The 27,540-nt window shown below is 39.8% G+C and overlaps 1 protein-coding gene across 1 annotated transcript; it reads right to left on the bottom strand.

The window, feature by feature from the left end:
* Nucleotides 1–7,959: 7,959 nt before the first annotated feature.
* LOC311045615 (uncharacterized protein) lies at nt 7,960–27,317 on the bottom strand. Its single transcript, XM_084057570.1, has 5 exons — nt 27,241–27,317; nt 16,857–16,997; nt 15,674–15,766; nt 10,586–11,915; nt 7,960–9,202 (listed from the first exon to the last, which is right to left on the bottom strand). The coding sequence occupies exons 2-4, from the start codon at nt 16,900–16,902 to the stop codon at nt 10,603–10,605; spliced, it is 1,452 nt and encodes a 483-aa protein (XP_083913696.1). The 5' UTR covers nt 16,903–16,997; nt 27,241–27,317; the 3' UTR covers nt 7,960–9,202; nt 10,586–10,602.
* Between the last annotated feature and the right edge of the window lie 223 nt (nt 27,318–27,540).

The raw sequence follows: 27,540 nt of genomic DNA, 5'->3' as shown, positions 1-27,540 counted from the left end.
AGAAAGCACTACTAAACTCCTCGCCACAGTGTAGTGTTTCCTACTTTATGGATGAGTGTACTGTTGTCTACGAGGAGAAGAAAAGACCCCAGCGTGGCGCACTCACTCAGGAAGTCCGGAAAAGAGGAACCTGCTTTGTCTCACATGGCCGTGTACTACCCAGAGTGTTACTTCTTCTTCACATGGGCCGTGCGCGTGCCAGGAAGCAAAGTGTGTTGAATTATCTCATCGATTCATCTGCGTATTGTATCAAATGTCCAATATGTCATTCATAAAAAATAAGACTTGAACGATTCTTGTAGATTGTCTTGTTAAGAATGTTAATTCAATAAAAGAAAGAAACCTACTTTAGGGTCTCGTTTTACATTCCTTTTTCTTTTATACTACATTATGCTTTGCTTTGTCTTAATACTAGATTTGTTATCCATTGTCTTTTATACTAGACTAGATATAACGTGTACAGTACTGTACTACATTTAGGGTTTAGATCTCATGCCCATATGGGATCTACAGTAGTAATAATAAAAGCGCAATCCAGTTTTTGTGAAAATATACATACTTTATTACCGTAAAAAGATGCACATCGAAAGAGTTCACCACAATTTCAAGTCAACAAGTCCTCTTTGCCTACATCTTACTTATTGTTCCTCAATCAACACTGCTTAGACATGCAAAAAACAATCTGAAAAACAATATTAACAAAAAATGTATTTACAGGTGAGCTTCCAAAAGGGTAATAATAAAAACAATATATAAAAGGTAAATATTCCAATGGTTTGAAAGAATGAATGCAGGTCAGGAAAGACAAAAATGAAAAGCTTCCCTTGCTGTATGAAAATATACAACATAGTTTAAGTCCCGGCCAACTCTGTTCATTACTGTATACAGATACAACTCCTAGGAACATCCTCTCCACTGCATCGATGATCACACTACTCAAATATTGCAGATACATACGTCTGTCTAGAAAAACATAGATATGACAACAATAACAAATAAGGCCAAATCGTCATGCATGCAGTCAATAAAAAAATCTGTAAACAACATATTAAGACTAAACAAGGTCTTAAGGCTAAATATTATCAACTGATCTAAAATGCTACCTATGTTCTGGTCCTATTCAGTCAGCAGAGGAGCAGGACAGGTGCCTATTGACTATATTCACACGCCGGCCATTTTGCCCTCACGTCATAATCATTGGTGGGAGGGCTTCCCAACCAATCACTATGACGTAAAAGCAAAATGTCTGCCATGTCAATACAGTCCTATAAAGATTGCAGTGTTACAGCATAGCAGCCTACTCACTACAGAGCAGGTAGGATAATACGTGTGCAGTAAAGGCTGTGAAATACAAATATATCAGTACAAATATTCACTGTACATGTCAGTAATTTATAACACCTCCCCTCCCCTCTCAAAGAAAATAAAAATAAAAATAAAAGAACATACAGCACAGCCTCGATCTTGCCTCTATCCTGGAGATTCAAAGTCTGTATCTAAAAGTCTGTATTTTGGTATTGGCCAATACCAAAATTCAGAAGACAGTTGACTGGCAGTAAATGACTGGCTGGTGGCTGCTATTTATGTTATCAAATCACTACATAATGTTATATCATTGCCCTAAATGGCGAGATATTGACAATTAAGGGAAGGATGATTAAAAAATCATTATGTCTGTATATTAGCCTTGATGTCTGTATAAGAATGACTTTGTACAGGTGGAAAACTTTAGTTAAATTTGCAGAGTGACGCATTACTTTACCTGAGTTACTTAGGTACTTGAATGTTGACATGAAATAATAATCCTGTTTAGTGTTTCATAAGCGCAAGCGTGAAAGAATCCAAATACAGCATGGAGTGACGGTAAACAAACACCGTTGAAAGGCTAGGATCAAAATACCAAGGATTCGACAGTTATGTCGCTACTATGCTACAAGGAAGTAGAACGGCATAAAGAAGGATTTGTCAGTGATGTGACATCACTAACAAATCCTTGAACATGAAGGATGAGATGGACGTTTCTGACTTCCAGTGTTGCCAGATATTGTGAAAGAAATAAGAAACCTGGGGCCCGTTTCACAAAACCTGGATTAGGGATAAACCGGGTTTAATCGGCTATCCTGGCTTAAATTATCCAGGATCAGCCATGAATCGGTTTCACGAAAGCTCAGTTAGCTCGGCAGATTAACTTAGCCTGTAAACCATGGATATGTTTATCCATGATCCGGTTTCACGAAAGAAAATTGAAGTAATCCTGCCTTAGTTACCATGGCAATTTAGCTGTGAAGTTAGCCTGGTCCGGACCAGGCTAACAGCCAAGCTTTATTAATCCAGTGCCTTGTTCTTCAAGATTTGTGAAATAGCTGTTAGTCCAATGACTCCAATCGTAAACCAATGAGTTTTTCAACACTTATTCAATTCTTATGCGAAAATCGAAGATCTACAAGCCCGAATTATTTTTTGTCTTATGGCGGCTGGGGGTCCCCGGGGTCCCCATGGGGGCCGGGGGTCCACGGGGGTCCCCGGCCCCGGACCTCTGTCGGGGGTCAAAGGGGGTCCGGGAGTACACGGGGGGGCGGGTACTCCCGGACCCCCGTTGACCCCTGGCCCCTGTGTACCCCTGGACCCCCGGCCGCTAAAAGGCAAGCTTTTCACTTGTAGATTTTTGATTTTAGAAATTAGAAATGAGAAAATTATTGTGTTTATAATTATAATTCCAACATTCACTTAAACTCCTCATGTTTAAGCCTAACTGAATTATATATTTATGGACTTGTATATAAATCAATTGCATATTTTTGGACAACTTGTGCATTTAATTTGTCGGCAATACTTTGCCACGCTTTCTCCCTGGATCTATATTTATTGTGGCCGTGTTTCCTTTCCTGCTTATTATACATTTCACTTCCATGTACAGTATGATTCCATGAGCTGCTGCAGTGCTGCTCTTCAGCCACAGAGAAGAACGCCGCTCTGGTTTTGGGCTCCATGATTGGTCAAGTTCAAGGATTCTGCTATCGACTTTCATGGTCTTTTATAGGAATACGTGAACTCACATTCAGCCTGGTTTAACGATCCTGGCTCGACAAAGCCGCTCCTTCTCAGCCCGGCTTGGCGTTCGTGGAACTGAATAAACCAGGCTGAACAGCGCAAGCGCAGGCTTGTCAAACCTGGATTTGCCTTTCAAACCAGGGTCATTTATTTCCGCTTTCGTGAAATAGACCCCAGGTCTATGAAAACAATCCCAAAAGAAGATAACTAGGCCAAGAGCACTTTAAACCTAGACATGGGATGTTATTATTTGAAAATTGCCGATCTACAAGCTCACAACGCGTCGCGATGTTACCCATTGTGAGCTTGTAGATCTGCTATTTTCCAAAAAATCTTGAGGGGAAAAAGTGCAAAATGTGGAATATTTTTTAATCGTTTTAACAACACATAATTTGGTAGGGGCTCCCTGGCACAAATTATAATTTCAGATGGGGGTCCGTGGAAAAATACATGAACATGTTTGATAACCACTGGTTTAAAACAACATTTGGATACAAGCCCAAATATCAACTACATTTTAGAAAGAAGCCGCTTATAATAAGTAGACATGGCAACACTGTGGAACACTGGTGCACATGTTGTGTGTTGTTGTTGAAGTCACACCCACATGCAGCCTCCACTCCCATAGAGGTATGTCCACTCCCCACAAGGATCGGGGCAGTGCACCAAAGCATTATGGTCATTGTAGTATTGCAGCAGTCCAGTCAAACCCTAGTCAAACACACAGATTTCATAATTTTTCTGGCCATAGGGTGCACATTTTAAATTGTTCTACTGTAATCTACTACAAATACTATTAACATTGAGTGATTGCAGTTTATTCCAGGGGTGAAATGCTCCTTTAATTGTCCATCCGTGTGTCCGTGTGTCCATCTGTCTGCGAGCAGATAATCTTCAGCACCGTTGGCCCGGTCGCTGCCAAACTGTGCACACACACTCCCTGGATGCCAATTCAGAACCACTGCCCCAAATTTTTCACATGGGCCTGTTATAGCGCCACCAGGAGGCTGATATTTGCGAAACCATTTTTTACTCCTGCAGATTTTATGCAAACATCACGTAAATCGGTACACAGTATCTCTATAGTCATGTGATCAAGACGGATCTGTCCGATATTTCATATTCCATCCTGATTGGCTAAGGTTGGCTTCCAAAGTTTGCAGGATTGGTCCGTTTTCAACAAAATGTCTCAAATCATGAACGCAGCGTGCGATTTCCGTGAAAATTTGATTCCCACTAGGCAGAGGAAGAAATGCCACCCTTTTCACATTGGCCTATTATAGCGCCACCAGGAGGGCACAATAACCCTGGCGGAGACCTGTGCTCCTTTTTCTAGTTTTTATAGTGTTCCAAGTTCCAATTGTGTCTGCTCATTTCTTTGTGTCATCACTTCCAATTGCACTTGTTTGTATCTGTATCCTGTCTAAGTTCTCTATCCTGATTGGCTAAAATTGGTATCCCGACCTGAAAATGCATTTTCTGTTTATTAAAGAGATTTATTGTGTTGGGGGAAATTAAACTAAATACTAAAGAGGTATCAATTGCTTCTACACAGGCAAAATAACCTCATCCTACTTGACTATTTGTTTATTTGGAAGGGACAATGCATACAGTAGCTAGCGACTTTGAGTATCTAGAAAATCGTTATATAAATCATATGTATTATTATTATTATTATTATTATTAGTACCCCTGAGCCTGAGTTTGGTTCTTGGGACAACTACTGTAGTAGACAACTCATATGAGACGGGCACTATCGACTTCAAACTCAGCGTGTGTGTCGCAGAGGACCCGAGGGAGTGCGGTGCCCGGTGTGAAGTCGGTCTAATCAGCGGGTTCCCCAAAGAAATAGTGATAAGAATATATTCAAAACCCCATATATGGAGCTCTTGGATGTCATCAATATGACGTCATAGTACTTAGAGGTCATAGACTGACCTCTAAGTACTATGATAATAGGTACTTCACTAAGCACTCTGACAGTGGGTAGCCTACAACACTTATTGCATAACCGAAGGGCCATGCGTTCCAAAGGGCATCACATTAGTCACTGTAAAGACATTTTCTGCTCAGAGAGTGTTCTGACAGACCGAGAGAAAAAGGAGAGAGAGAGAGAAAGCATGAGACTGGGCCTTTATTCTGCCTTTATTGATAGTATATGGTAAAGTAGAGAATGACAGGAAACATGGAGAAAGAGACGGGGAGCGACACACAGCAAAGGTCGTCGGGAATGGAATTCGAACCCTCAACACAGGGTCAGACTGCATTACAGCCTATATGTGGTATGTGCCTGGACCGCTAGGCCAGCGGGCGCCCCCCTACACTCCATACTCGATTTCATGGACCTTCCTATTTGGGCAGGACTGATATGGAACTCCATATTTGGGCATGGTGTGACAGCATAGTGACATTATAGTATGACCGAAGCAGCTCAGCTTAAAACCAGACTGCACAGACTGTGAATTGCAGGTATCTTTGGAGGGAGTATTCTATGTTACGACTTCGCAAGCCTAGAAGAGGAACCATTCGAGACCAAAAGAAAACGAATATTCCGGTGATCCCAGTATAACCATTCCACAGAGACCCCAGCCACAACAACCTATACTGCCAGAGGAGGAGCGGCAGATTCCCTCAGCAGCAAATAAACCAGCACTGTAACCAGCCAGACACAAGGAGACGCAGACGAACCGAGATCTCGCTGTCATCGACAGTTTGCCGAGACTTTATCTCGGCCGGAAGTAATGCCACGTCGGTCGAATGACACCGGAAAGAAACCCCACATCTGTAAACATTGTGACGAGGGTTTCAGATATCCATCAGAGCTGATCAGACACCAGCGTTTCCACACCGGAGACAAACCTTACCGGTGTAAACGGTGTGACAAGAGTTTCTATGACTCTGAGTCTGGAGACACACCAGCGTATTCACACCGGAGAAAGACCTTTCCACTGTAAGCGGTGCGACAAGAGTTTCAACCAGTCAGGCGTTCTGAGGAAACACCAGCGTACTCACACCGGAGAAAAACCTTTTAGTTGTAAACAGTGTGACAAAAGTTTCAGCCAGTCGGGTTCTCTGAGAGCACACCAGCGTCTCCACAGTGGAGAAAAACCTTTTTACTGTAAAGAGTGTGACAAAAGCTTCAGTCGTTCAGGTAACATGGCAACACACCAGCGTATCCACACGGGAGAAAAACCTTTTAGTTGTAAACGGTGTGACAAAAGTTTCAGCCAGTCGGGTTCTCTTAGAGTACACCTGCGTCTGCACACCGGAGAAAAAACGTTTTGCTGTAAACAGTGTGACAAGAGTTTCAGTCGTGTAGACCACCTGACGTCACACCGGCGTATTCACACAGGAGAAAAACCTTTTGGCTGTAAACAGTGTTACAAACGTTTCAGTCAGTCAGGTCATCTGACAAGTCACCAGCGTGTGCACCCCGGAGAAAGACCTTATTACTGCAAACAGTGCAACAAAGCTTTCAGGCTGATAGGTCACCTGAAGAGACACCAGCAAGGGTATCCGCACTGGAGAAAGACCTTTTCCACTCTTAACAGTGTGACAAAAGTTTCAGTTGATTAGATAAGATTAAGGAACATCGTTGTCTTCACACGTTGTCTTCCACGGGGGTCCACAACTAAATGATTGAGAGTTACAAACCAAATGGACCCAGGTCTGTAACTCTGATAGTGTGCAGATGGAACCAAATGGACCCTTACAGGTCCAGTGGTTTACTTGAGTAAAAGTATCAATACTGCAATGCAGAAATACTCAAGTTACAAGTAAAAGTGTACTGCTGCTAAAGGACTATCCAATTTAAAGGCACACACACACACACACACACACACACACACACACACACACACACACACACACACACACACACACACACACACACACACTAGATTATATAATTTATAACCATCTTTTTTTCACCCGATGCCAATTTGCTAAGTGATCCTGGGCACTACACTCCCCCCACCAGCCTAGGGAGGCAAGGGCCGAGCTCATGCCTCCTTCAATGCATGAGAGCCAACTGACCTTCATGTCACCTGACAGGGGGGAGTTTCCCTGGTTGGACGTAGCGCGTGGAAGAAACACGTTATTCCAACCAGTTCCCTTCCCCTCCATCAGGCGCCCCGGCTGACCAGGGGGAGGCAGTATAGTGACCAGGATTACTACATGTTTTTGTGAGGGTATTAACTACCCTAGGAGACACGGGGAGAACATGCAAACTCCACACAGAAAATGCTATCTGTTTCTGATAGTTATTAATTAAGTACAGGAAAGATTTTAACTTTAAATTCAAACAAACTTTGGTAGTTTACTCAAAGCATGCAGTGGATGTGGATAAATATATTTCTTGCGTCTGTCTGTTTGTCTGACTGTCTGTGCCAGTTTGCTGACTCAAAAGCTTCACCTGGTGGTTGCATAATGAAACTACATTGCATGAATGCGTGAAATGAGGCAACAAAGTGACGTGACTGAGAGGACAATCTGAGTATTAATGAACATTCAATACATGCACATGAAATAAATCACCTGAACATAAACGTATGTTAAAAAAAAAAAAAAAAAGAATACTGGATTTAGCTCATTTCCATCTGTATTTTCCAAACATAAAAACTACATATTAAAAATAGAATTACATTCCGAATTTTCAAAAAATATCAAAGAGATTATAGGTGATTATAGGCACTTTATTTCTGTTTACATAGATATATACATAGATACAATCATTATGTAAAGGTGTGATTTACAATCAGATACATTTTTTGTTAATAATACCTGAAATGTGTATAGTACTCAAAGTTGCTTTATATACAGTACTGTATGTGTGTGGGGGCCAAGGGGGAGGAAAAACAAAAAACTCAGACAAGCAAATGCAAGTTATGGTTGAAAGCATATGCCAACTGCAACAGTTTCTGATGCAGAGACATACAATACAATACAACATAACAAGACAATACAAATGTTTTAATGCTGACTGTCATAATGATGTAATCATAATGAAGTAAAAACTAAAATTATAGATACGAAAGAAATATAGTTGTACAAGTACAAGTTGAATGGCATATGTATGAGAAACCTCTTAAGACAGTTGTATCTTTAGCAACAGTGTCAAAATGTGTAAGAAGCAGAAGGCACACACATCAAAATCATTTGTCTGAATCTTAGACAAGAACTATGACGAAGAAGAAAAATACATATTTGAGAATAATAGAAAAAATAATGCAATACACTGTAACTAAACTAGACTAGGTTGACTAAAATCTAATATTTAATCAAATGAAACTAGAGGAAAAACTAAAACATTTCAGATGACTAGAATTATCAAGATTTGCTGTCAAAATGAACACCGGCCTCAACATTTTAACCACTTTAACCCTCTATGGTTGACCGGAGTCCCTCTGGGCTCTATATTAGTGTTCTTTCTGTTTTCTGTTATTGTGGGGAAAGCTTTTGCTGAAAAGGTAAAAAAAAAATAGCCACAAATACCGCACAATACCGATGCAGGGGTTTAAGTGGTTAATTCAGCTCACAATGTGGTTCTTTAAGTCAGTGATTCTCAAAGTGGGGTCTGGGTACCCCCAGGGGGCCTTGTGGGAGTTCCAGGGGGTCCCCAGCTAAATGAGTTAATATAGCGTTACAGTGTATTTAACACAAATCTTCACTTCTGGGGTTCCTGGCACAAGGTGGGGGTCAAATAAAGATAATTTCGGGGGTCCTCGATATGAAATTGTTTGAGAACCACTGCTTTAGGTCACACAGCCAATGAAAACCAAATGACAAACATGTTCTGCAGTACACACCACAACTGATATAACTATAAAACTAGAGTAATGAAACGCCTTTATGTGCTGAATATGCACCAAATGATGTAAGAACTTCAATAAAACTCTTTCATTTCCAATATCAAATTATGATGAATGAAAAAGTCACAACACCACACAATTCCTACTATGGAAGCTTTCCAAAAGGTGGCATTATTATAGTTAACATTTTTAACAATTCAGCTATAGGTTAATAAAAGATAACACACTTTAACTATGTGGTGTGTGGTAAAAGGATCACACAGGTTCATTCTCCTGGGTGTCCAGAGGACCCTGCTAGTTGGACATCAATCACCATATGACTCAGAGCTTCTTCATGGAGCCTGTGAACAAAGTTGATGCAAAATGTAAGACAACACATAACAATAATAATCATTTTGTCTGCACTCCTTTGGGGCAATTGTCAATGTATTTGCACCTACAGTGAAATGCGGTATCCACATTAAACCCATCCTATCAGGAGCAATGGGTGCTACGGGGAGCACCTCAGGGAGCAGTTACTGTAAATGTTATACGTCTTGCTCAGGGACATTTGAACACCTAGGCTGGAACGTGAACCGGGGACCTTCTGTTTCCCAGGCAACCCCTCTACCCACTTAGCTAAGGCCAGCCATGCATGTTAACATGCATGAAACTAACATGGAGTGGAACATTTAATAGGAGAAGAAAGGTGTAATAAACCAACAATACATACAGTATTGTATTGTTGGTAATTGCGCTTCAGTTCCAACATTAGTTACATCTATTCATTTTGACCTTATTAGAAACTGGTAAGTAGGTTTCAGAACCATCCACAGCTCTCCTCTGAGACACAGGCAGAGTAGAAGAAAATACAATGGTGCATTAGTGAGGACCAATTATATGAAGTTAGGTCGAAAATCGGTGAAGTGGTCCTATAAGGAAAACAATGAAAGGTAGTTAACACTATGATTACCACGACCACTCAGGCGCTATGTCCTACCGGTGGGGGCTCCTCGCTGGAAGGTGAGCCAGTTGGGAACAGTAGGGGCAAGTAGTGGGAGAAAGTAATTGGCATAAAGACTAAAAATAATTGGTAAAAGTAATTGGCTACTCTCAAATTATTGTAAAATAAAAAATAGGCACACTTCTGTATAGCCTACATTTACCATTAGTTTTGTTATTCGATGTCACATCGTTTTATGAACCTACTTTTGGTAGGTTTATTAGATAAAGGGTGTGGTTAGCAAAAAAAGCCAACAAGCATCCAGTTATAATAATATATTTATATTTTGGTACTCACTTTGGTTATTTCTGTCACTGTATATTTGGACATACATGACCAATGTGTCCATTTAGCCATCCTATCACTACTGAGCGCTATAAGTGTCTTGCTCAGGGACACTTCTACACATAGACTGGGGCTGGGACACGAACCGGGGACCTCCTGTTTCCCAGAAGACCTTTCTATCTTCTCAGCTATGGCCGGCCCAGTTTTATTGTATTCTCTCAACACTTTTGTTGTAGCCTATGACTTTAAGTCAATGCACTGAGGTGTACAAAAACATTACCAGGAAATCTTCTTTAAAAAATGTAAATGCATAAAGTGAACCATTGTGTATTTATAGCATAGACTGAAGGCATCAAAGGCAGCGTGCACAAATAATCTTGTGCGTTTAGGGTCTAGAGTGGAACTATTAGCAGCTTGGACCTGAGAGAAATAAAGAAACAGACATCAGGAAACTTACTGAGGTCCTGATGGTCTTCAGGTTCCTCCTGTCAGGCTGCTCTCTCCAGTATGGATGGGCTGATGTTTTTTCAGATTTTCAGATCGAGTAAAACACTTCCCACATATTTCACATTTGAATGGTTTCTCTCCAGTGTGGATGCGCTGATGTTCTTTCAAGTTTGGAGACTGAGTAAAACACTTCCCACATATTTCACAGCTGAATGGCTTCTCTCCAGTATGGATGCGCTGATGTATTTTTAATTTTGAGTTCTCAAAGAAACGCTTCCCACATATTTCACAACGAAAATGTTTCTCTCCAGAATGGATGAGCTGATGAAATTTTAATGATCCAGACGCAGTGAAACTTTTCCCACATATTTCACAACCGAAAAGGTCTTCTCCAGTATGGATGCGCTTATGATCTTTAAAGTTTTTGTGCCGAGCAAAAGACTTTCCACATACTTCACAACTGAAGAACTTCACTCCAGTGTGAGTCATCTTGTGAGATTCGAGGCTAGATGTTTGAGTGAAGCTTTTCCCACACTGATCACAGCCATAAGGCTTCTCTCCAGTGTGAATTCTCTTGTGTACCCTGAGGTGACACTTTACATTGAAGCTTTTCCCACACGTGTCACAAGAGTAAGGCTTCTCTCCAGTATGAATTCTCATGTGGGGATTCAGGGCAGATGATTGCGTGAAGCTTTTCCCACATATTACACAGCTGTAAGGTTTCTCTCCAGTGTGAACTCTCTTGTGTGATTTGAGTTGAGACATTTGATTGAAGCTTCTCCCACACTGATCACAGCTCAAAGGCTTCTCTCCGGTATGGATGCGCTTATGCGTTTTTAAGTATTCAGAGCGAGCAAAATACTTACCACATATATCACAACTGAATGGTTTCTCTCCAGTGTGCATTCTCTTGTGGGATTCTATGTTAGATATTGTACTGAAGCTTTTCCCACACTGGTCACAGCAGTAAGGCTTCTCTCCAGTGTGAATTCTCTTGTGGTTTATGAAGGTAGACAACAATCTAAATCTGTTCCCACAATCTTCACAGCTGAAAGGCTTTTCTCCAGTGTGAATCCTCTTATGGTTATTTAGGACAGACGTAGAACTGAATCTTTTCCCACACTGGTCACAGCATTGAGGCTTCTCTCCCGTGTGAATTCTTTGGTGTACTTTGAGATAAGACGTAGAAGTGAAGCTTTTTCCACACTGGTCACAACAGTAAGGCTTCTCTCCAGTGTGAACTCTCTGGTGTACTTTGAGATGAGACATAGAAGTGAAGCCTTTTCCTCGTTGTTTACAGCAGCGTCTTTGTTTAACTGAGGACAGGGCAGGACAGGTATCTGAAATAGAAAACACAGATCTGTTAAGAGCCGACTTCAAGCATCAATCAGACTTTAAGTACAGATAGGCCATGGGCCAAGTCCCTCTATCTGCTTTATTTTTTGAGTTGGTTGATCCCCAGCAATTAACTGTTATTTTTGTTATTATTGTGTAGATTAATTGTTTAGATATAATTTCACTAGCGATTATCACAAACCTGGCAACCCGATGCGAAGTACAAACCAATCAAAGCCTACTGTATTGTGGAATTCAGTTGGCCAATCACGTTCTTCTTAACACTGACAAGTGAGGAACAAGGAAATGAATATCTTGACTGACTGACTGACTGACTGATGTAAACAACATAGGTAATATTTGTTTTGTGATGATTGTTTGACATATTCTTATGAAAATTGATACAATGGATGAGGACTATAGAATGAGCCGTGTTGATGGCACATTATAATACTAAACATTCATAGTGTATCATTACAGTATAACGTTAGTGAAATGTTAGAACGTCATACAGGCAACATCAGGAACATTTACCAGAAGCGAATTATTTAACAACAGCTGCAAATGCTTAAGATACAGTACTATTAAGCAGTGACCAATCAATAAGCACCCCTTTGGAGATATAGCTCGCTGTGATTAATTGGCTCTGCTACATGTTGTTTCTGTCCAGATCTCCAGTCACTGCATCCGTTCCCACAAGTGAGTCTAATTTGGTGTTTAGATTGTTTAGTTAATTACCATTTGTGATTTGTTCTTTCTCTCTTGAAAAGTTTTAAGCTTGTATTGGGCGCGTTGGGTAACTGATGTTTGCCTGTCAAGTATTTGTGCAGGCTGCATTCGTTATTTTGTACTGAGTGGATTGTGTCACGCAATGCAGTCTATAAAAGATGGGTCGACATGATTATGAAGATCTATGTTTTAATGATTGTATTTGTTTAGGAAAATAAAGATGTATCACACTTTGTATTCTGTTCTCTTGTTTTTCTATGCATGCTATATAATTATTGTGCTATCTAAATAGCACAGTATGTTTCTGCCTGGGCTGTCTGGAAACCTGACTAATAAGCTAGTGGGAGTCCCAAACTGTGGTGCGCGAGCGCCCTCTAGGGGGTGCATGACATGAAAAGGCTAATGATGGTGCTATGGTGTTATTTCAAGTATATGAACATGTATGCCAATATATGGCAAGTATATGCAGAATATACAGCATATATGCCATATTCAGGTTCAAATATGTGCATATATAGGAAATATATGTCTCATATATAGATTATATAGGTCCACATACATGCCACACATATGGATATGTACATGTATGTAGAGACATATATGCAGGTGGCCAAAAATACATGTTCATATATTTCCTTTCCGTGTGGGGGGGTGCGTCAGCTAGGTCGGGAGGTAACATGAGGTGCACGGCCAAACAAGTTTGAGAATCGCTGAATACTGCCCAGACAGAAACGTACTCTGCACTATTTAGACGTGTCAATAAAATTATAGTGTGCACATCGAAAAACAAGACATCAGAAAGCATGTGATGTCTTATTTACGTGAACCAATTGTATCGATGAAGGCAGAAATCATTAAAATATATTCATAAGCTGATAGAAGCATCTCTCATGGACCAGGTGTCTATGACACATGCTATGTTATAGAACATCTGTCCTAGTATAGGGGAAGTTCTAGCTTATCTGACATCCACTCACCTGCAGAAAATGGTGACCAAATTTGATTGGGAGACAGTCATCTAGCATTTTTTCATTTTCATTTTTTCATGTCATGAAAGCAGGGAATCATAGCAACATAATGATATATTGGTTAATAAGATTGAGTCAATAGTTTTGAAACTACAGCTTATAGAACTGAAGTCAAGTTAAATCAAGTTAAAACTCTTGAGTAGAGAAAACACCACTTCAATGACTCTCATTCAAAGTAGCACTACTGGGCTATCAATCCCATCATGCATAGCGGGGGATGCATTTATTTTGTTTCCAAGGCTGTCTTTGTTATGTATGCTCTCTGAGACCAAGCCTTTTCCACTGCCCCCTGCTGGAACTGGCTGGAACCAGTGGCCCAGGAGGACAAACAGAGATACATTTTCACAACAGTTTTAACAAAATATGATTGTTACATCTTTATTTGAAATTTACATTAGACACAAGCCAACAGACTAGTGATACCTTTCAAAATGATCGGGTAGAAATAGCGGATTTTACCGCGATTTTGCGATGTTTGGATGGAAACTGAGGATTTGGTTAGCAATGCTAACAAATGCTAGCACTAACCTTATACTTTACTACATGTTTATGCATTTATTTCATATTTACATGTCGATTTAAGCACTGAAATTTCTGTCAGACATACTCGAGTCTAGTATGTGAAGAGTCTAACTGGGCTATAAACTCATTTTGGATTTAAAAAAAAAAGTTTTTCTGCTTTCCTGAAGAATGGGCACCAGCGAAATGACTGTCCTCCAGTCAAAAAGGGTCAAGCGTTTTTTTAATGTAGCCGGGCCACAGACACAAGGAAGTCATGGAAGTCATCAATTCCACAGTTTGCTGCTGCTATGTAATATCTTAACTTCGGATAAAGCACTCCAAAAAACAAATACTTTATGTCTACTGGTTACCCTATTGAATCTATGCTTTTTGCTGCAGTTAAAGTCACGCTTTTTAGTACAAATGTTGAGATACAAAGTGTTCAAAATATATCCATGAAATTCGCAGTGTGTAATTCAGATGTACTGGTAGAGAGTAGGTTTATTTAACCTCAGTGTAATACACTGCATTTGATACAAACCATTTTCTTTGGCCACCTTTTATACATGCTCTTGAAATGTGCTCTATGTTGGTGAAGAGAATGTAACTGTAATTCTCAGTCTGCAATATTCACATTGGTTAACTTGGCATATCTTGGTCTCTATAGAACAAAATAAAATTATGTTTTTGGTTATTGTAATTAAATTAATTATGTAGCCTACACATTATAGTCTACAATGGCACACAGTTTCACTCATCTACTGACAAGCACCACCGAAGAAGAGTACACCCAGAGATCACGTGATCACAACAAAAAATATCTAGGCATCTTCCATGTTAAAGGATTTATAAAAGTATTTTTATGTTGTTTTCTAAGTGTTTTTCAAAATCAAGCCACATTCAAAGGGCCATAGCTCTGGAATGGAGGATCGCGGCCAGATTGCGGCCAGATCCCGACGCTACCGGACCCCTGTGCGTGTAACGAACCGATGTCCATGAGGATCGCGGTCACGGAGAATATTCCATGATTTTTCTGCACACTGTTTTCACTGGCAAGCGGACCGGAGACAATGTTTTAACTCTGGCAGTGAATGAGTTAACAGACAATGTACGTCAATTTATTTGAACAATCATCTATAACAGAAGGCATAATTTAAAACGTTTCATTTACCAGTGTAAAAACTTTACTGTTAGATTAGAAGGACAAGAATTAACGTTTACGTTACCACTGATGTTAAACAGCCAAATCGCAGCAGTGGCAGGGAACTTACAGTACTTATAAGAATTGTATATGTCAACTGTGAAAAAAATAATGCAGTTCCTGACTGGGGATCAATGAAATTCACAATTTCAAGACTACCCACGGTCTAAGAGTTAACTTTGCGACCAAAGTCGGTTTTACTTTGAAAAAGGCATCAATATTTATCCGGTTTTACATGAGAATTGAAAGCTGAGGGACAACAGAACAGAATAAAACAAAGAAACAGAGAGTGCATGAAACTCACTGAGGTCCTGGTGGTCTCCAGGTTCCTTATGTTTAATAGAAACAGGCCTGCCTGGGTCTGGAGAGTTCACCTTCACCTGCAGTCTGGACACATCTTGAATGAAGGAATTGGAATCCAATTAATCCAGGATCAATTAACTCTACTTTAACAATAACAGACAGTAAGGGAGGAGTAGACTTGGCCAATTCACTCTTGGCCAATTTACTTGTTAGGACTTAAGGTGAACATGTTTTTGGTTTCATACTGTTAGAATATGTGGGGCACTAGATTTTGTTTGCTACATTAAAAAGATCCATTGGTAGATTGGCGAGAAAATAAAAGTTATCCATGTGTTATTGTGCAGTTTTTTTAATATAATCTGTTTAAAGTTGGCACTAATTCTCTCTTAGCGAGGGCATATTTTCATTGTGAGTGGTGAGGTATTTGGTCACATGATTCCCATTAGATCAATATGGAGGCTAGCTTTTGTCTCGCAACAATTCAAGATGGTTGTGCCACTGCCCACATCTAGTTGTGAAAAGGAGTAGAGGGAAATACTATCAAACAAAGCAAACATATTTGCAAGGATTCTAAATGATACTCTATGTATCTCGCATCTGCGTAGATTAGATAGAAGGGGCAAAGGATTGTACATGAATGTGGTGGGATACAAACAGAAACTGGTGAGAGTCAGAAAGTAAAAAAAAAAAAGCAACATAATTTTGCCATGGTTACGGGGCTGCCCAGCTGTGGGATGGCCCCGCGAGCTATGGGGCGAACTGCCTCCGGGGTTGCCAGATCATGTGCGCATATCCCCCCACGGATGCGTCGACCGGGTATGGACTAGCATATATAATTTGACAATGTTCCTGAAGATGCTGGGTTTCAGGTCACTTGCTACAGGCGTATTATAGACAAAACCAGTATTGGATTGTAATATCTAACGTCATTAATATTGGTTAATATTGGGTACCGCACTGGGTATTCTAACAATGGGTACAGAGAGTACTACAAATACAACGGAATTGCTATTGTACACTGGGAGTGGCAAACATTCCCAACTTGCATCATTCCTGACTTGCAAGGTTCTCGAACAGGCTTGTACCCGAAGCGATATATTGTGTAAATGTTTACAAACTTAACACCAACAGTAAAACAATACATAGACTAAATGTTTGCAGAAACATAATAAAACAGTACTTACCTATTCTGTGTAACTTGATCACTGGATTCAACATGGTGGTCTGCATCGCTGCTACAACTCTGTTCTTCACACGCTGATGGAAAACTTGAGGATGGATGTTGTTAGACCTGGACGTCAAATGTTTTATGAATAGCTCTGCATCTAAAAAAAATATAAAGAAAATAAATACTTTGTTTTCTCTCTCCAAAGAATAAAAAACAGCCTCAGATCTATTCATCTCTCATTCAAATCATGTATTAAAGCTCTTAATGTGTTGATCAAAAACACAAATATGTTTTGGGTCGTCCTCCCTGTGTCATTCAAGTAGCAGATCTACTTCACACTACTTGGTACATGAAGAACATATGTGTGAGATACAGAGAGATACATAGAGAGGGAGGGAATGAGTGAAGGCAACACATGTTTCCAACCACAGACAGTTGTACAGGGACTAAGCCAAGAATGAACAACCTTCTGTAACCAAATGGAGTTACCATGTACTCCCATTATATACATGTGACTACACCACTCCCAATTGTAGGGTGGGAGACCCTAAGTATGTGTTATTATTAGGGGTGTTGGAAATAAATCGACTAATGTAAAAGTCACAAAATCTTCTTTTTGATTTATTTTTGTCTGGACAAAGTTACAGGAGTTGCTCTATGGTGTTTGTGATTTGAAATGTAAGCTTACCATAATCACAGCAAACATATAATGTCTTCAGTCATATTCAAGGGTTTTAGGAGAAAAAATAAACTAACTCCTGTCACTTTCAATTCAGCACAGCTGAGGTGTGTGTGTCACTGCCCAGCTGAAGCTCATTGACACTTATTAATGTTACTTGCATCAAGGAAATGATGTTGTGTTTCTGCATCAAATAGAATACAACTAATCTAAGATTCCATCTTGCGATACTTTGATTTGCCAAAGTATCGCGAGACAACCACATCTCGTGATACTGCCGAGACAGAAATCAGTGTGGCCATGTCTGCTTATTATGCTTTGGGCTTATTTTTCTGTGAAGTTGCTTGTAAATATTGGTAGTTGTTTGCGTTTTTTTGGGCTTAGTTGCTTATTTGACCTGCACTACAATACTTCACCATATGTTGCGCTATGATGAAATATACCCATAAAATGTATCAAAGTATACATAAAGTACCCAAAGTAAAAGTACTCATTTCACAAGTGTATAATGTATAAAATGTACAAAAATCCTTTAAAAATAGAGGATCTACAAGCTCACAACGTGTCGCAAGCGACGCGTTGTGAGCTTGTAGATCGGCTATTTTTAAATAGCTTAAGAAGTAGGCCTATATGGGCTGAAGTGGTTAATGTATGTTTTGTAATAATCCTCCTATAATTTGACAAAGCTCTGTGAGGTAGGGTGGTGGTGGGACCAAAAATGTTCTGCCCGGTTCTCCTCAGTGGCTGGAGCTATTGATCTGAAATTGCACACAGCCATTGACCATTACCATGTGCACGGAACTGCGAAGCCCGTTTTTCGATTTCCCCAACTGTCAGCTGTTTATTCACGTTTTTATCTAAAAGAATGTCGCCATGGTTACGGCTGCCCAGCTGTGGGATGGCCCCGCGAGCTATGGGATGGATGGCTCCCGGATTGCCAGATCATGTGCGCATATCCCCCCACGGATGCGTCGACCGGGTATGGACTAGTAATCATAATCTACGTAACTAGTAACTAAAGTTTTCAATTAATTGTAGTGGAGTAAAAGTATAACATTTGCCTCTGATATGTAGCCTAGTGGAGTAGAAGTAAAAGTTCAGACAAATACTTCAGTAAAGTAAAAAATACCTCAAAATTTTACTTAACAACAGTACTTGAGTAAATGTACTTAGTTACTCTACACCACTGCATACCTATTGTTAGGGTTTCTTGTAATATACATGCCTTCTGTTATTGTCCATTATTTTGTGAACACAGTTAACTAAGTTAAGCCGAGCAGAACGCTCTCTGTGTCAATGACTATAATAGAACACTGACAGGTTGTCAGCCAGCACGGAACAGATAAGGGTCAGGGTGACTTAAGCTGGCAACTAGTATTAGTGTTTTCTGTCTATATGATGATCCTTCCGTCATCATGACATTTTATGATAAGTGTTGTTCCAAAACAAAAACACATAGCTGTCATGACACTTCCAGTCAATGATCCGAGGGGTTGTCTTTTGGACATGTGATGACCCAATTGTGTGTGTATATATTGATGCGATGGACTCCCCCTGGGCAGCTACCAAGCCAAGGAGATCTGATATGTATTGCTATTGCATGGCTCCTCTAATACATTGATACTTCTTAATGTAATATGTCGTCGTCTGTCATAACTTGAGGAATTCTCAACACTATTAGACTAAATGTTTACAGTAACACAAATAAAACAGTACATACCTATTCTGTGTAACTTGATGACTGGTTTCAACATCTGCTACAACTCTGTTCTTCACACACTGATGGAAAACTTTAGGATGGATGTTGGTAGACCTGGACGTCAGATTTTTTATTCATCTCTTATTCCAATAATGCATTAAAGCTCTCGATGTTGTTGATCAAAAACATAAGTATGTTTTGGGTCGTCCTGTCTGTGTTATCCAAGTAGCAGATCTACTTCACTCTAGCCTACTTGGTGCATGAAGATTTTATGTGTGAGTCTGTGAGAGAGAGAGAGAGAGGGTGGGAGGGTGGGAGGGGGAGGGGGAGGGGGGTTGAGTGAAGGCAACACATGTTTGCAAGCACAGCCAATTACAGGCACGCACACACGCGCGCGCACACGCACGCACGCACGCACGCACGCACGCACGCACGCACGCACGCACGCACGCACGCACGCACGCACGCACACACACACACACACACACACACACACACACACACACACACACACACACACACACACACACACACACACACACACACACACACACACACACACACACACACACAAAGAGCATGTTTCATTGCAATCAGCTACTTGAATGACACAGGGAGGACGACCCAACATGTCCTTGTGGTTTTGATCAACAATATAGAGAGATTTAATGCATGACTAGAATGACAGATTTTGACACCGTCTAACAACATCCATCCTCAGTGTGTGAAGAACAGAGTTGTAGCAGTGATGCAGACCACCATGTTGAAACCAGTGATCAAGTTACACAGAATAGGTATGTACTGTTTTAGTACTTTTTATTTCATTTTCACTATGGAGTAAAACATTTTGTAATTAGCGTTAGCAATAGCGGGGACAGTATTTGAAATGGAATTAAACAAAAATGCCATCGATTTTCATCACTCAAAACAAATTTATTATAGCCTACGAGTGTAATACCAATAATTAAAATAGCTAATCTTCCAGAAAATGTGTAAAGTGAGAAACTGTCTAAGCGGGGGTCTTCAACAGGGGTTCCAGGACCCCTAGGGTGTCCTTAGAGTTAGGGGGGCCGCCAAATCTTTGTGTGTTAGGATCATGTTTTTTACATTAACCACTTGAACCCTAGCATCCCTATTCTGCCAAAAATAGGAGATCTACAAGGGCGAGGTGTTGTCAGCTTGTTGATCTCAATGGTAAAAAATAATAATAATAATAAAAGAAAATCTACTCAGTCTGTGTCTCATAAGAGGGCTGTGGACACTTCAGAAAACCCCCCTACCAGTGACATCATCGTTAGGCAGATGGGCTTTTTTTCAACATGAGAACAATGGCTTCCATTATGGCAAACTAACTTTCCAGGAATAGAATGCAATTATATGAAGATAGGTTGAAAATGGGTGAAGTTGTCCTTTAAATTAACTGAGTACCAATTGAAGGACATGATATGAGTGATGGCATCATTGTCTCCGCCAGGCCGAAAGGCATGACGAGAGTATGTATATGACCCCCTGTCTGTCCGTCCGTGTGTCCCCCTGTCCGTCCGTCCGTGTGTCCGCTAATCAGCTAATCTCAGCTAATCTCCGGCACCGTTGGCCCGGTCACTGCGAAACTGTGCACACACACTTCCTGGATGCCAATTCAGAACCTCTGCCCAATTTTTTATACATGGGCCTGCCACCTGGGCCTGCCACCAGGAGGCAGATTTGTGCAAAACTCATTTTTTGAGTGGTGCCAACCACTTTGAGTGCCTCAAATCATGAACGCAGCTTGCGATTTCCGTAAAATTTAACATGCACATTCCCACTAGGCCAAGGAAGAAATGCCACTTGAACATTTTCAAATCAGCCTCATGGTGGCGCTATAACAGTCCGATTTGCATTTTTAAATAAAACTGCACCGATCTGCGTGAAACTTAACACGCATACAACCTAGAGGCCAAGGAAAAACATCTGCCCTGTATTTTTCACATTTGCCTTGTATAGCGCCACCAGGAGGCCGACTTATGTAAAACATTTTTTTTTATATTAAGTCTTATTAAACACATGATCTCTATAGTCATGTGATCAAGATGGATCTGTTCAATTTTTCATATTCCATCCTGATTGGCTAACATTGACATCTAAAGCTTGCATGAGTGGCCCGTTTTGAACAAAATGCCGCAAATCATGAACGCAGAGTCCGATTGCGGTGGAACTTTGCACGCACATTTGCACTACGTTGAAGAACAAATGCCACACTTTTAACTTTGCCCTATTATAGCGCCACCAGGAGGCCGATTTGTGCAACAATTTTCATTTTTGAGTGGTGCCAACCACTCCTACATTTGACTTTGTCCGTGTGTCTGTATGTCCGTCCGTATGTTTGAGCACGGCTGATTGGTCAAGCTTCACGTGACAATATGTTGTCACGTGTCACGTGACAACATATTGTTGCTGATTGCAACACAAGGATGCAACCAGTTACACTTTCAAAGGCACCACTCTCTTCACACTGGGTGTGATTTTTAGCGGCGCTAGCCGCTCTATACCTTTAGGTATAGAGCGGATATTAGCCCTCTATACCTGGCTTTTGCGTCAACGTTCTGATTGGTCAGGCTCGCCAACGTTCTGATTGGTCAGGCTCGCCAAGGTTCTGATTGGTCAGGTCCGTCAACGTTCTGATTGGTCAGGCTCGCCAAGGTTCTGATTGGTCAGGTCCGTCAACGTTCTGATTGGTCAGAGTCGTCAACGTTCTGATTGGTCAGACCCGTCAACGTTCTGATTGGTCAGACCCGTCAACGTTCTGATTGGTCAGACCCGTCAACAAAGTGATTGGTCAAGCTTCACGTGACACATGGCTATAAACACATTATAAACACATATCTATGACAAAATATATCAAAGGCGCCGCTACCTTCACACAGGTGTGATTTTTTATATTACTCCTACAAATTTTGTCCAAACGGCATGCAAATTGGTACACATTATATATATATATATAGTCAAGTGATCAAGATGTTTCCGTCCGATTTTTTACATTCCATCCTGATTGGTGAAATCCGAACATTGCCTGCCCACAATAACCTACCTGACCTGGTGGAGACCTGTGCTCCGAGGAGCACTTTTTCTAGTTGTTCTTTTATTGAATGTTTGGAGCCGTGCACCCGGCAAGTGTTGTTGTACCGTTCCTCTTTGACTGAAATAGTGCTCACATTCTTGAGCCAAAAGACTAATAACAAAAGTTTGTTTGTTTTGTTGCTATGCCATGCAATAACATCACTGTCTTTTAAGAGCACCGCTTACCCTCAGCGGTTAAATGTTTTACATTACAGAAGTGATGGATCAAATTAATGTTTATTTTGTATTAGGGTGACATAATAATAATAGTCATATTTTATTTATTTTTTTGTATATTTGCTCAATGCAGTTTGCACACGTGTGAACATTTGCAGAGGCCTCTTTTATTTAAATCTTTTCACGATTTCTATCATTATTCTGTTGTTATTATCTATGCTACTGCATTGTCTGAAGGAAGCCAAACCAAAAAAAGTTTTACTCTACACAAGATGTAACAATAGAGCGCCGAAGTCTGACGTAATTTACACATCCTAGGTTTGTCTACCTGGTTCGCGGTTTTCCACCCCCATTCTGAATCCCCATAGACGTATTTAATATCGCGTCAAATAAGAACTGTGTTCCAAAAATAAACAAATGACCCCGGCGGTTTTACTCTTATGGATATGAAGCATCAACTGACGGTGAGAAAACGATAATGTTACTTCCGCAGAATTAATTAAATTTTCGCCAGAAACAGACTGTATCAAATATAAGTGACTGACTATCATAAACGATACAGAACCACAATTCTTATATGAGACGATTCTAAGATGACCCAATGTTATTCTCCATAGCGAAATTACTTTACGAACCTGGGGATGAACGAGTGACGTCAGGACTTCTGTACTCTATAAAGTACAACCTTGAACCTTGGAATTGAACCTGGGACCTTTGGCTTTCCAGGCATGCATTATTATTAAGTATATTCTAGAACATTTGTAGGAGGTTATCATCTATATTTGGAAACATAGGGACAGTATAAAAACAAGATGTTTTAGGTGGAAGGGGTTATTATTAAGCTTATTATTTAAGCTTCATCTTCTGCTACCTTGCCTGTGTTTAAATCATGTTTGAAAACTCACTTGCACTCCTTGGCTTTCAATGATTCAGACTGAGAGTTGCTTTCTATGTGTTGCACCCTCTGTTTCCCCCCCCTTTCTATTGTTTATATTACTCATAGTATTTAATATTTGTTTACTGAGTGTACAGCCTTCTGGTTCAATGCTGTTGTTGTCCATTTGGTTACAGTTATAACGTTGTTTGATTGATTACTTTATTAACAGTTTGCAAATAGTACCGTGATATGATTATACAGTGATGCAAAAAGCCCTAGGGCTTGTTTCCATTGTGGTCCTGAACGTTAGTTAGTATGTTCATTAACCACTAGCCATGGTTCACATGACGGTCGTCTGTCATGATCAGGGGTCATCGCCATGCTGGTTTGTGGTGGAGATTTAAATAGATTTTTTGCCATGGACATACAAGTGAGCAGACAATAACATTACCAGAAACACAGAGCCTTACAAAACCTTACATAACAAATGAAACCAAATGGTTATGGGGGTCCTTGAACCTAAAAAGTTAAAGAACTAATGTCCTTGTGGACTCCTAATGCTATACATAGTGTCATAGTAAATCATTGTCATACATATTCTGAAGAAAACCTGGAGACTGACATTCAGTAATTGGGTCTTATGATTAAGATTACAACATTATAATGTTATAAAAAACTAAAAATCTAAAATTAACCACGGACAAGGCCAAGTCTTGCCACGGACACATTTGTCCGTGTACGGATATATTGATGACCCCTGGTCACGACCGTCATGGATGAACTTCAACATGGTGTTTGCACTTTCTCCATTTACAACCTGTACATCTACATAAACGTTAAGATCTCAAAATGTCAGTTTGGGGACAGTTAGGGATTAAAGGCAGGGTTAGTGAAATGTTTTGGTTAAAACAAGACGTTTTTTGTTAAAGGTTAAAGCACTATTTTCTGATAGTAATCATTGCTATTTAAGTGGTTGTTCAATAACATGGGTCTCCCTGTCTCTCCAAACTGAAAATACACTTTCAGCTGGGTTGCAACATTTCAGCCAATCAGGAGAGATTACCCATTTATCAGCTTCATTTTTATAGTGTTCCAGTTCCAATTGTGTCTGCTCATTTCTTTGTGTCATCACTTCCAATTGCACTCGTTTGTATCTGTATCCTGTCTGAGTTCTCTATCCTGATTGGCTAAATTTGGTATCCCGGCCTGAAAATGCATTTTAGAGATTTATTGTGTTGGGGGAAATTACACTAAATACTAAAGAGGTATCAATTGCTTCTACAAAGGCAAAATAAGATCATCCTAGTTGACTATGTGTTTATTTGGAAGGGACAATGTATATTAATGAACATTCAATACATACAACATAATTTTATGTACAAAAAAAAAAAAAAATGCTGGATTTTACTCATTTCCATCCGTAGTTTCCAAACATAAAAACTACAAAATACAGACATTAATACAGAAATGAACATTCAACTACATATGATAACATTCCTAATTTAAAAAAAAAAATCAAAGAGATTATAGGTGATTAAAGGCACTGTTTCTGAGTGAATGTCACATGAATGTCAGTGAGAGCAGCTAGACCGCAGTGCTTCTCAAACATAATCATCAGGTATTATGGTTATACTAGGAGGAAGATTTTTTTCAAAAAAAGTATACAGAAATTGTTAAAATTATGTTTTTATATGTGGACACGCCTCCAGTTCATTAAGCATACCTGGTTCTCACCTTAGCACCACCTGTCCTAGTCCCTCCTCCTCCTCATGCCCACACCTGTTGTGTTATGATAATGAGGGGGAGGGTATGTTTTCACTAAAGCGCTGTTTTTCTATTGGCACATTTGACCCTCAAGGTTTCAGCCTCCAGGTAGAAACTCAAAATAGTCAGAGAAGACATAAAACACCACCAGGGGGCTTAATGAAGTTCTATCAACCTCATAGACACATGAAAAACAGAAAAAGTGCAAAACCATGGCACCACCTCTTTAATAATAATACCTGAAATGTATATAGTACTCAAAGTTGCTTTACTGTATGTTTGTGGGGGCCGAGAGGGAGGAAAAAAAGGAGAACAACTTTATAAGGAAAAACTAAAAACTAAGACAAGCAAATACAAGTTATGGTTAAAATCATATGCCAACTGCAATAGTTTCTGATTTAGCAGTAATTTCAAGAATCAAGAAATGTATGAATTAATTGTCACTCACTCATACAGACAGACACATGCAGAGACATGTTGGTGGGACATATTCCACACAGACTGTGAGGACACAATACAATGTAACAAGACATTAAAAATGTTATAATGCTGACTGCCATAATGACGTAATAATAATGAAGTAAAAACTAAAATTATAGATACGAAAGAAATATAGTTAAAGTACAAGTTGAATTGCATGTATGAGAAACCTCTTAACACATTCACCGCTAGAGTTTATTCATAAGGTACTCACCCACTGCCAGCGCCTTTTGAACCGTTCACAAAAAAATTATATCCATTAAAATCTGCGATCGGATGGTGTTTATAAACAGCAACGACGGACGTACGAGCTCTCATAATGTTTACACTTTTCTTTATTTTTCTTCTTCTGTGGTATCAGCGGCTAAAACAGGCTGCAAACGTCATATCCGTTTGGCTGTGACGTGGCTGTGACGTTTCCCCACCGGCCATCTTAAATTAGCTTAGCCTCCGATCGGCTATCAGATCGTTTTTAAACACAAGGAGGATAACCGTTCGTCGATCAAAGAAAAGAAAATACAACCGGAGCTTACCATTCGTTTTTTAAACCGTGTGAAAACCATGATCTTTAGCCAAAACCAGGGAAAAACTGTTTTTTCAAGATAAAAAAACGAACCGGAAACGGTTGTCGGAAATTTTCTCATGGGATGGGTCGGAAACGTCATGGGGGGAAAAAAAAATCAAGGATGGTACCAAAAAAAAAAAATTCGTTATCAAACCACATAAAAAGACGATCCCGAGATATCTCGGTATCCGCAGGTAACGGGTGGATTTAATGTCCCGAGATATCTCTGGATTGGCAGTAAATGTGTTAAGACAGTTGTATCTTTAGCAGCAGTGTCAAAATGTGTAAGAAGCAGAAGGCACACACATCAAAATCGTGTCTGAATCTTAGACAAGAACTATGACGAAGAAGAGAAATGCATCTTTGAAAATAAATAAAAAAGAAATGCAATAAACTGTAACTAAACTAAACCTGTTACAGGTGTGTGGACTACAACTGAAGACTTGGTTTACTAAAATGTTTTATTTAATCAAATAAAACGAGAGGAAAAACTGAAATATTTCAGAAGAGTAAAATATGACAAAAACTGAATGGACTTTTTTTCAAAAAAATATCAAAATTTACTGTCAAAATTAACACTGGCCTCAACATTTTAACCACTTTAACCCTCTAGTTGACCGGAGTCCCTCTGGGCTTTATATTAATGTATTTTCAGTTTTATTATTAACTTATTATTAACTTTTATTGTGGGGAAAGCTTTTGCTCAAAATAGCTGTTGCTGAAAATAGCCACAAATTCCCCACAATACGGCTGCAGGGGTTTAAGTGGTTAATTCACCTCACAATGTGACGCTTTTATGTATATGCATCAAATGATTTAAGAACTTCATTAAAAATCTTTCATGAAATGAATTAATATGGTGTAAAAGGAAAGATGAAATTAATGTATATTAATTTCAAATATCAAATTATGATGAATGAAATAGTCACAGTGCCACACAATTCCTACTATGGAAGCTTTCCAAAAGGTGGCATTATTATAATTAAGATGTTTAACAATTCAGCTATAGATTAATGATCAAACTACAAACTCAGACGCTCTAATAAAAAAAAAATGTACAAACTATGTGTTGTGTGGTAAAAGGATCACACAGGTTCATCCTCCTGGGTGTCCAGAGGACCCTGCTAGTTAGACATCAATCACCATATGACTCAGAGCTTCTGCCTGTGAACAAAGTTGATGCAAAAAGTAAGACAATAATAATCATCATCATCATCATCATCATCATCATCATCACCACTATGATTTGGCCTGCACTCCTTTGTGGCAATTGACACTGTATTTGCATCTACAGTGAAATTGAACTATTGCATCATGGACCTGAGAGAAATATAGAAACAGACATCATGAAACTTACTGAGGT

The sequence above is a fragment of the Gymnoscopelus microlampas genome (assembly GCF_963454915.1).
Source record: "Gymnoscopelus microlampas genome assembly, chromosome: 5".
Lineage (NCBI taxonomy): Eukaryota > Metazoa > Chordata > Actinopteri > Myctophiformes > Myctophidae > Gymnoscopelus > Gymnoscopelus microlampas.
This window is presented reverse-complemented; position numbering and strand designations above follow the sequence as displayed.